At 34.7% G+C, this 10,939-nt stretch overlaps 1 protein-coding gene across 2 annotated transcripts; it reads right to left on the bottom strand.

Moving 5' to 3' along the window:
- Window positions 1-408: 408 nt before the first annotated feature.
- LOC124846236 (uncharacterized) lies at window positions 409-4,881 on the bottom strand. Of its 2 annotated transcripts, XM_088106443.1 has the most exons (11): window positions 4,448-4,591; window positions 4,215-4,335; window positions 4,008-4,072; window positions 3,517-3,602; window positions 2,417-2,867; window positions 2,208-2,308; window positions 2,036-2,102; window positions 1,590-1,817; window positions 1,005-1,460; window positions 766-838; window positions 409-657 (listed from the first exon to the last, which is right to left on the bottom strand). In XM_088106443.1, the coding sequence occupies exons 1-11, from the start codon at window positions 4,451-4,453 to the stop codon at window positions 437-439; spliced, it is 1,875 nt and encodes a 624-aa protein (XP_087962569.1). In that variant the 5' UTR covers window positions 4,454-4,591; the 3' UTR covers window positions 409-436. The 2 variants fall into 2 exon arrangements, with proteins under 2 accessions (XP_087962569.1, XP_047179412.2); XM_047323456.2 differs by lacking the exon at window positions 4,008-4,072 and having other exon boundaries at window positions 4,448-4,881.
- Window positions 4,882-10,939: the final 6,058 nt, after the last annotated feature.

Genomic DNA, 10,939 nt, shown 5'->3' with positions numbered 1-10,939 from the left:
TTTTGTACCTAACAGTTGTATAACATTCGACACGTGTGAACTTTTATAAAATAAAGAAATTACAGTAGGAGAAATAAAAGAAAAATTACTTAAATATTGCAGAAAAAACTTTTTCATAAATCACCTCCAACAATTAGTGTCAATGAATGGCCATCTTGTGTTGTAGACAATACTCGAAGATTGTGACTTTAGCTGTTATTTTTCTTTTATTCTGACTGTTAAAAGTGTTAGTAGAAGAATTTATTTTATAGTAAATATGTTCTCTATTGTATATTATCATAACATTTTGGAAAAACATAATTCTTTTGTAAATCTTGGCTGATGAAACCATGATATGTGAGAAGTTGGAATGAAATAATAATTGATGAGGATAAGAGCAACGATTGAAATGACACACTGAAACAGGTATACACAGTTAAACCAATGCTTTCCTCTTTTACTCAAACCAATTTATGTCCAACTGTTTTAGTTTTGTAAGCCACTTTTGTGTGTCTTGAGAAATACATGGTGTCTTCATCTCACCATCTGCATGATCACTCTTCGTATCCTTAACAAGGTTCTCATGTCTGTTCCTTTGTCTTACCTTCAACGACAGAAGCCGAGAAACCTCGTGTAGTCCACCCCACTTTTCCAGTGCACGCGCAATATCGTACCGCCCTGTTCCAAATTTCATGTCTACCAAGTCAATTTTGCATCTTTTATAAGAAAGCTGTATTTTGTTGCAGACAGAAACTCAAAATTCAGAACAACAACATCTGAACCTACCTGCACGTTCAAATGACTTTCTACTGGGCATAAATGAAGGGTCTATTCCCCAGCTCCTTTGAAACCTACTTATCTGCATCAACATGTCAATAACGTCATTTATGTATCAATTTTCTTACACTGAAGATTTTATTGTGAAATCATTAGCATTTCTACTGCGGGGTAAACAAGTGCAATGTGATACAGAGTGAACAAGGAAATGAATGTATTTGAGATAGGAACGAGCTTTTGCTGCCTACCTCTTCCTGTAAATTTTCAAGATTGTCCCAGTAACCCTTTGGTTTGCGGTGTTTGTAAGCCAAAGAAAGGTTCAATACGGTTGCAACCTTTCTGAATCCACCCATGCGAGTTATAGCCTTCTCAATATCCACTCTTCCATTTAAACGAAGTTGCTTCCTCATTGGCATGAATCCTTCCTGTCCGTGTTCTGCGATGAATTGCAGGAGTTCAGATTTTAGTACTTCAATATTCCTCTGTAAGCCTGGCACTTTAGGTCTTTGCTGAGATGAACATTGATCGCAATTGGGAACTTCCTCGGCTGAACCAGGGCTGTCATCATTTTGAAAGCTTGATGAAACAATTTGCTGCCCTGAATTTGTATTCTGCTCACAAAATTCTGCAGATTTTAATGCATTCCTGTTCTCAATGTAGTCTCTTATTGCAGACAAGTTTGATGGGAGATCTTCATAAATGACCTGAAATGACATTGTGCAAAAAATTCACTACATTTCAGGGTGCAAATGGAGAGTTAGGACAGATCAGAAGATTAAAATTTCACTCATATTTAACAGTGTTTAGTCAGCTAAGGAATTAATAGACAAAACCTCCTCCATGATGGCTTCTGAAAGGAAAGTATCCTTGCGCATTTTTGACTCCACAGAGTACTTTAGCAAGGTGTGATGATTTCCTAGTTGCTCAAAAATCCATTTTCCCCGGAAAGAATCAAAGTCCCCTTCAACTTGTTCAAAACTGATCTCCTGTTCTAAATATTCACACAACTCCAGCACAACACGAGCATGAAGCACCATATAAAGTAGGCCCTTACACCCTTCCTGCATGTTGATTAAACCAGGATATCACAAAAATTATAGATAAAAACACAGTACATGTTCATTCTTGCATCAGTGTTTGTGCTAATGGATACAAGTTTGTTTAACCGGTTGCAGATAACGATGGTAAAGCACTAGCTGTTAAGAAACAATTCAGGATATAAACAGATAGATATGATGTTCTCTTTTTAAGACTTTACTTCTTTAACATTGTCCTATACCTGAAGAACACGGACTTTATTGTTATCTCGTGATACAACCTTACTGATTGCTAGATTTGGAACTATCCTGCAACATATTATGTGGAATCAAATTAGAAGAATGAAACAATAGAACTGGGAATTTCTTATTCAATGTTCCAATAAATCTAGAGTAACTCGGGAAGTGGCTTACTCAGGAAGAGTCTCATAGGCAGTTAGAATATTCCATACTTCACGAACAGGAGCTTTAACTGTTATGCTTGCAACAACACAGCGATGAACACCTCCATTTTCCTTCATACCAAAATCACTTTATTACTAAGTAAGTATGACTAATTGCTGTAAAAAACAGGTAATGGTCTGAATCCAGGTCAACTCATAATAATTAGTACATAAATATACCATAAGGCCATCAAATCTGCGGAGATGAACTTCATCTACCATCCGAGGCCTGTCAAGTCTGCAAAACTTTCCAAATACACCCCAGTTGCTTCTCACCTTACTCGAAGATGTGAGTATCGAACTGGACACAGAGGAGGCAATTTCCTTTTTGTTCTCTGCAGGAGGCAACTTATCACTTTGACACAAAGAGCCATTTATATTTTCAACACTTTCACACAAAGAACCATTTATCTTTTTAACAGATGACCCGTTAATGGCCATATAAGTTTTATGCAACTGATTTTCTGACACTGAAAGTTTCTGATATCCCATAAAATTCTTTTCAGCTCTGTATGCCAAAGCTCGAAGATTCACAGGAAGATCAGATCTGATAATCCTTTCCAAAAAAATAGCTGGGAAATTCAATCTTGGTATTACATTGACTTCATACGATAAAATAGCAGTTGATGACCTGCATAAACCAGAATTCGTGTAAACTAGAAATGTAATATAGCAATGTGATTAATTTCAATAAGAACAGCCCATATGTTATTAACAAATGAAAATACTTATCCCATAGAAACCCACAAGAATTGATACACTACTATGAGTGAAATAATTTAGGATGGCAATTGGAAAAGCTTTATTGTCTTGCAGGTAGAATTATTATTGCATATGGAAAGTTAGCCAAGTTATTGCATTCTCTTTCTAACATATAAGTATACTTTGACCATTTTGATTCATTAAGACGAAAGACGACAACGATAGCCTTATACAAACAGGTAAATTCGGCTACATGGATCACATGATTTAATTGGAATTGGTGAAAATAGAAGTGAATGCCTTCTTATCATTTGTAAGAAATACCGTATCTTACTATATCATAATACCATACAGAGATTGCTGTCATTCGTTCTTTTCTTGTGTGTGGGTTGTTTACAGTTGATGCAGGCTTAACTAAAATTAATCTTTTCATCAATCAGAATCAGAACTTCATTAAACAAAGTTTGATAGTTTGAGATTGATATGACATATCATGCTAAAGATATACATATTAGTATCTTTTTGATTGATGTAAAAAACTGCTTTGCAAAAATGGCTTCATGAAATAGATTACATACCTTGTTCCAGATTTTACGGACCATTTGCCATCAAACTTCTTAAAGTCTCCATCAACCATGGAAAAGTGCAGTTCTCGATCCCATTCCTGAAGAATTAAAACGAACAAATATAGCAGTATTAATTTAACTAATTATTCACTTCTCTAACTTTTTCCTATTGACTGACTAACCTGTCAACTAAACTAGCACAACCACTGCTAATGGAAACTAAACTATTTTTACATATGATCTTGCACAAGGCTCATGTGGCAAATTGTATGAGACAACATGGGTTGGAGTATGAGAGATTAAGGGTATCTTTGATTCTCTTCTCACTTTCCGGTTTTAAAAAATGTTTCTAAAGCAATTCCCCACTATTCAACAATCAATTTCTCATTCAAAATCTACTTAAGTTTTGCAAATTATTTCCAAAACAAGTGCTTTAAAACCTAAAGAAACAAAAAATTGCTAGAGGATGATTTCTACTCCTCTTCTGTTCTCATCATGTTCACCTTCTCCTGCTCTCTATGTCTTGTACCATCATCTACCAGTTCTCTCAACAATATCATACACCAGCCTTTTGAAAACAAAAAAAAAAAAACATAAATAAAAAGAGAAATCAAATACACCCAAAAGTTTCAATTTCATTCCAATCAAGTAAGGCTAGTAGCTGGCTACAGTGCCCAGTTCATATAGCATATGCGTTAAAAGACACTCACTGAATTGATGACTTCTCGAAGATCCAAGACAACACGAGCTTCTATATGCCAATACATAGCCCTTTGGAATCCCCTTTGCTCTAACCATATCCTTCCTGGGTATGGACAAGGAATTCTCCCACTAACAGAAAAAAAACGTGCCTTGTAAACTGTACCTTTAACTTAATCATCGCCAATACAAAGTAAAAGCACTTTTCTTTAAATGTGAATAGAAGCATTAACATTTGCATTACCTCCATACGAGATTTGGGATGAAATCAGCGAGACGCTCGTAATCAGTGAGAGCATCCCAAACGGATTCAGTGTCAGCATCGACTGTGATTTGGGCATTGACTCTGCGTTCCCTCCACGAAACCACTTGGACCTCACATAGCACTTCACGGTCACCCTCTTCCTCTTGCTGCTGAAAGCTTCCATCTTTGGCGTTGAAGTTGCACGTGATCTTCTGGGTGGTCCTAGTTGACGACGAGGAAAGTGCAACAGCAATACCTCGAGAGTTCAGTGTGAGAGACAGAAACCCTACTGTCGTGTGTGTGGCTGGTTTTGAGAGAAAGCAGAAAGGGTGAGTTGCAATGCTGGAGGTGGAAGCGATCATGACTGGTGGGACTAACCAAATGAATGTTCCATTGGGTGGTTTGAGTACACATGGAAATGGAAGCTAAGGGATGTTGTTGGTGACAGTTCAAGAAGATACTTCTTGCGTCGTAGCCACCAGTTTTGTTTTTGTCGTTTAGTGGGGCTCGTGAATTTGTGGCTCCGACACGACACTTGATGATGCGGTTGTTTTCGTCATTTCATCAGATTCTTTTGAATAGGAAAACTACTAGGTGGGACCATCTTCTATAATCAAAACAAAGAGGTAATGTAATCATGTTCTTCTGTAGCATTACCTCCTTTTATAAATTTAATTATTTTAATATTGTGAAAAATATTGAACATCAATTAAAAGTTTATTACAATATTTTGAAAATTATCTCCAAAATGCTGTCCTGAACCGTATAAAATGTTTTCAGATTTTAAGGGAAACAAAATAAATGACAAATTTATCATCAAAAGATAGTTGTGTTTCGTGTAGATTTTTTTCTCCTGACAAATTTATCTTCAAAAGATAGTAGTGTTTCGTGTAGATTTTTTTCTCCAAGTAATCCCGTTTAAAAAAAATCAAATAAACCTTTTGGAACATTATTTCGCTAACTAGATTTATTCAAATATTATTCTGGTACATGAATTAGACTTTAGAAAATTATGTTTTAGTGTTGATAGTATTTAAAATGATTAAATTTGATTATTTTAATATTAATAAGTTTAAATTTTTATAAATAAATTTCATTATTTAAAATTACATTTTTCTCTTTAGAAATTCTTTTCTGTTTTTTTTTCTTTTCTCTAGATTTATTTACTTTTGTCTATTTGTTTGAAATTGGAGATCAATTCTTCTGGCAAATTTTCCATTTTGATTGATTTGAATAAATTAACTTTTTTTATCTATTTTTTAGGTTTAAGTTAGTTCTTCCTTTGCATGTGGATAAAATTTTGCTTGCATGTTTCTTTAAAGTCCTCTATAAGATTTTATGTTGATCAGTGGTTCTAATGACATACTCAAATCATGTTTATGTTGTTCCTAAGGGCAGATAAGGTATTTTGTGCTTTTAAGGGCATCATAAGAATTTTTGAGCTATTTGGACTATTATCAAGGTAAGGGAAGCTAGTTACTTTGGTGTGTGTGAGTTTAATAAATATGATGTCTTGTCTGTTGATAAATCTGACTGATGTGTATGAATGAATTAATTTGTATGGTTTGAATGATTGTTTCGTATTTGATTGTTGCTTGAGTTTGTGTGATTGAGAGAAATTGGAATCTAAGAAATTGAGTAAATTGGTACAAGTTTTAATATGTAAAAATTGTTTTGAACCAACTCACTGAGAAAGAAGTACCAATTTGAACAATTGATCAAGTCCAAGTTCACTTGAAATCAAAAATTATTTTTGTTGTCTAGCGTTGAGTGATAGATTTGTCAAGGAACATTTTAGCTCCAGTACGTTGAACAACATAAGAGTATTGCTGAATGTCCGCTTTTGTGAATGGTTTGACGCTAAGTGACACTAGGGTATTATTGACTGCCATTTTTTTGTATTGCAGGTCTAGAGGGTTTTATCTCTAGTACGTTGAGCGCACATTTTTGTGAGAAGCATGGCACTGAGCGCTAGGATTGTCGCTAAACACAACTTGTAGCAAAAGGTTTGGCGCTGAGCGCCACCTCTAAGCGCCCGTTTAAATGTTGGATTTTGTTTTTCTTATTTGGCTATTTGAGGTCTATTTAATTGGACTTTATGTATCTTTATGAGTATTATAGTGTCTTCATTGAGATGATGATATTGTTGTAGACATATGTAGTGGTGATTGTTGAAGGAATTTCAAGGAGAAATTCCTTGTTGTTATAACTATCAGTGTATGCATTAACATATGGGAGATCAGTCAGGAGGTATTATGATATTCTACCAACCATTTAACTTATATAGAAAAGAATTGTTAGGGGAGGGAAAGAATGGCAGGAGGTCCTAACCACTATACTATTTTGGTCCAAAGCGAAAGGGACTAACTTTGTGTGTGGTAGGATGATAACTCCTATGTTTATGATTCTATAGAGTATAAATATTACTACAAGTGCACGCCTACAATTAAGCTCAATGTCAAAGGCAAATATCTAGAAATTTGAGTCTAGTGTCAAGTGTTTGTGTGAATATATGACTTGTTGTACGACTATATATGTTTAGTTTATAATTAATATATTTTAACTAATGTAGGATAACTCTTTTGTGCACTAGCTTATTGACGAAGGAAGGTACCATGTGAATCCAACCAATGATTGTGACATGCCACTTTGTTGTAGTTTTTAAGTAATTAATTTGTTTACTTAATGGCCAAATCCTTTGCAAATTGTTGACCAAATTATGTATTGGGTTAATCAATTAATGAGCTTTATTTTGTTTTCATTTCAAGTTGTAGTAAAGACCCAATTTGTCACTTAGTCATTAGTTTTTGGAAAACAAAAAGGATGCATAGTTGATTGTTATTTTGGTGACTTTTGGTTTACAATCACCCAATTAACTCTTTTGTAATTGTGATGGCTAAAGCTTTTAAAAGCTTAACCACTTTCATAAAAATACAAGTGAAAATTGTCATAGCGACTACAGTGGAATGGTTAGTGTGGATAACAAAACCAAGAGGGGGGTGAATTGGTCTTTAATAAAAACGTGTGCCTTTTAAAATTTCTACTCAATTAAACTTACTAAGAAATAATAATAACAAATAAAGAGAGTAAGGTTGAGAGAAATTGGCACAGATGATTTTATCCTAGTTTGGATCTTACCAATCCTACGTCCAGTCGCCTATCTCAAAGCAAGATAAATAGTTCACTACTCACAAAACAATTACAAATTACAATCACAGAGATATCATTTGTAACAGTTTAGAAAACACTTATCTTGATGTCACAAGAGATGAACCTACACCTCCTTTGAGTCTTCACAAAGGATGAAACACTTCCTTCGAATACTTTGTTACCAACGAGGAGCATTGGTACTTTGAAGATAAATTATTTTGATGATGCTGCAGAGATAAACTCGAAGAATCTAGTTATAATTGTTTTAAAAGCACTTTTGTAATTTGCAAATGTATTAGGAAAGTTTTTAAACATGTAAAACTTAGAAATCTTGTATCTTTAAGATAGTTACACATATAATCGATTATGTGATGGAATAATAGATTATCATGAGCTTTCTTAAAACACCATTTCACTCTGGAATAATCGATTATTACCTCAAATAATCGATTATCACTGGTCCTGATGAAAACTGCCCAAGTCACTGGAATAATCGATTGTTCCTCAGAATAATCGATTATCACTTTTTGAAAAACCCTGTAATGGACTTGAATAATCGATTATCACTAACAATAATCGATTATCACTAGCAGTTGTAATGTGTCTTTTCAATTTCTGACCAGTTGGCTATATATAGTTGTTTTAAAACCCTTAGTGAGGAAACCTGAGCTTTTTGAGAGCATAGTGTAAACTGAGGAAATTCAAAAAAGCTAGTTCATTACATTGCCTGGTCTTTTAGGAATAGGAGAAACTCGCACTTTGTGTGTCAAAGGTCGGAGCGATTCTCTTCAAGTTGGCAAAGCTGCTATCTTCCAATTCGTTGGTCGAAGGAAGATTGTTTCTGCACTGTTGCGGTTCGTTGGTCGAAGGAAAGTGTAGGTTGTTTGCTTTCGATTCGTTGGTCGAAGGAAGCTCCCTTCCAGTTTGTTCATCGAAGGAAGGTTTCATCTTTACATTCACTTCATTGTAATCTGTTAAACTATTTTTAGTGAAAACGTTAATCACTTTTTATAGTGATTAACAACTGGACGTAGAATCTTTTGATTCGAACCAGGATAAAAATTATGTGTGTTAATTTTTCTACTCCCTACACTCTTTATATTTTCCGCACATCAACTGTTCGATAAAATCTCTCTAAGAAAATAAATTTTATAAAAATGGACTATCGTAACTTGATTTGTGACCGTAACACGCTTTCCGCTTATTTTATTCCGTTGCGCAACTCGACGATACCAGTTGTTCTAACCAACAATTGGTATCAGAGCTTGTTTTGATATTTTTTCAAACTTTTGCGAAAATGGTCGGTCATCAAACTCAAGTTTATGCAAAAGGTTCTTCCATCAACAGACCACCACTTTTTACTAGTGATAACTATGCATTCTGGAAAGTCAGAATGGAAATATTTATGGGGTTTGTTGACAGAGGCATATGGGAAGTTGTACAAAATGGTCCTTATATTCCAAAAAGTATTGTTGATGGTGTAGAAGTAGAAAAACCAAACTTTAACTAGACTGTTGAGGAAAATAGAAGAGCCCAATTTGATATTAAGGCTCGTAATATTTATTTCATCTGCAGTTGTACTTGATGAATTCTATAGAATTTCAGTTTGTAAGACAACACAGGAGATGTGGGAGGTCCTCAAAGTCACACATGCAGGTACAAATGACGTGAAACGTGAAAGGAAGAACACACTCATCCAGGAGTATGAGATGTTCAGAATGCAGCCTGGAGAAACAATTTCAGATGTTCAAAAGCGTTGCACTCACATTGTGAACCACTTGACAGGGTTGGGTAAGACTTTTGATACTGATGAATTGAATGTGAAAATATTAAAATCATTGGACAGGTATTGGCAACCAAAGGTGACTGCCATCTCGAAGTCTCAAAACCTCACTCAGATGTCAATGGCGATTCTCTTTGGAAAGCTTTGTGAGCACGAGCTTGAGTTGAACAAATTAACTACAGGAGAGGATCAAGGAAAAAAAAGACGCTTGCCTTCAAATCTGAAATTTCTATGGGAAAAAGTTCCAGAAAAATTGAAGATGATGATTCCGATGATGAAGAAAACATGAGCCTCATGATAAAGAAGTTTGCAAAATTCATGAGAGCAAAAGGAAAAGATAAGTACCATGGAGAAAGAAAAGATAATCAAGGTTCTTCTTCAAGCGTCAAGTGTTATGGATGCGGAGAAAGAGGACACGTGAAGACTGACTGTCCTAAAAACAAGAAAAGTGAAGAAAAGAAAGAAAGAAGATTTCCCAAGAAGAAGAAAGCTTACATAGCATGGGAAGAAAACACTTCTAGTTCTTCAAGCGCTAGTGAACCAGATGAGGAAGCAAATCTGTGTTTAATGGCAGACTCAGAAGATACTGGAAGCCAAGTAAGTGATTCTAGTTTTGAGTCAAGTGATGAATTTGATCTACAAAAGGATTTTCTTGAATTATTAAATGAATATGAAAAACTAGATGCTGCTCACAAAATTTTGAAAAATGAGTTTAGGGATTTGCAAATTAAATATGAAAAAGCATTAGATGAAGAAGTGGTATTAAGAAAAAAAGTTAGTAATCTAGAAACTAAAGTGTCTGAGTCTAATGCAAATGAATAACCTGTTGAATGTTTATCTTGTAAGAGTCATATGTTTGATATTGACATTCTTGAAAATCTACTTGCAAAGGCATCCAAGTCTAACTCAAATGCTAAAACTACCTTTAAAAGAAGCAATAATGGTAATAAGAACATGCATCATCATAAAAAGTCTAAAGTTTAGAGAACTCGTAGAGTTTAGGTTGAAAAAGGGACTTTTGTGAAAAATAAGGTGCATGATGTTTGTTGTTTTTATTGCATGAAGAATGGTCATACATCAAACAAATGCAACATTAAACATTTTGGAATTCCAAATGGAAAATATGCATGGGTTAAAGTTGTAAAATAATGCTTGCTTGCATATACTAACCCCAAGGACCCATAATGAGATTGGGGACCTAAATTCTTGCTTAATTTTTTTTATAGGAACCTACAAAGTCAAAGAAGTCATTGTGGTATCTTGATAGTGGATGTTCAAGACACATGACCGGTGACAAAAAGAGGTTCATCTCTTTTGAGAAAAAGAAGCAAGGATTTATAACATATGGGGATAACAACAAAGGGAGAATAATTGGAACTGGAAACATTGGAGGAGGAAATACCTTGACTATAAAAGATGTATTATATGTTGAAGGTCTCAAACACAACCTCCTGAGCATAAGTCAGCTTTGCGACAAAGGTCTCAAGGTAACATTTTAAAGTGATAAATGTACCGTTTATTTTAAGAATTCTTCTGATGTTTCTCTGCAAGGTGTTATG

Source organism: Vigna umbellata, chromosome 2 (genome assembly GCF_029865625.1).
Source record: "Vigna umbellata cultivar VRB3 chromosome 2, Vumbellata_1.0, whole genome shotgun sequence".
Classification (NCBI taxonomy): domain Eukaryota; kingdom Viridiplantae; phylum Streptophyta; class Magnoliopsida; order Fabales; family Fabaceae; genus Vigna; species Vigna umbellata.
This window is presented reverse-complemented; position numbering and strand designations above follow the sequence as displayed.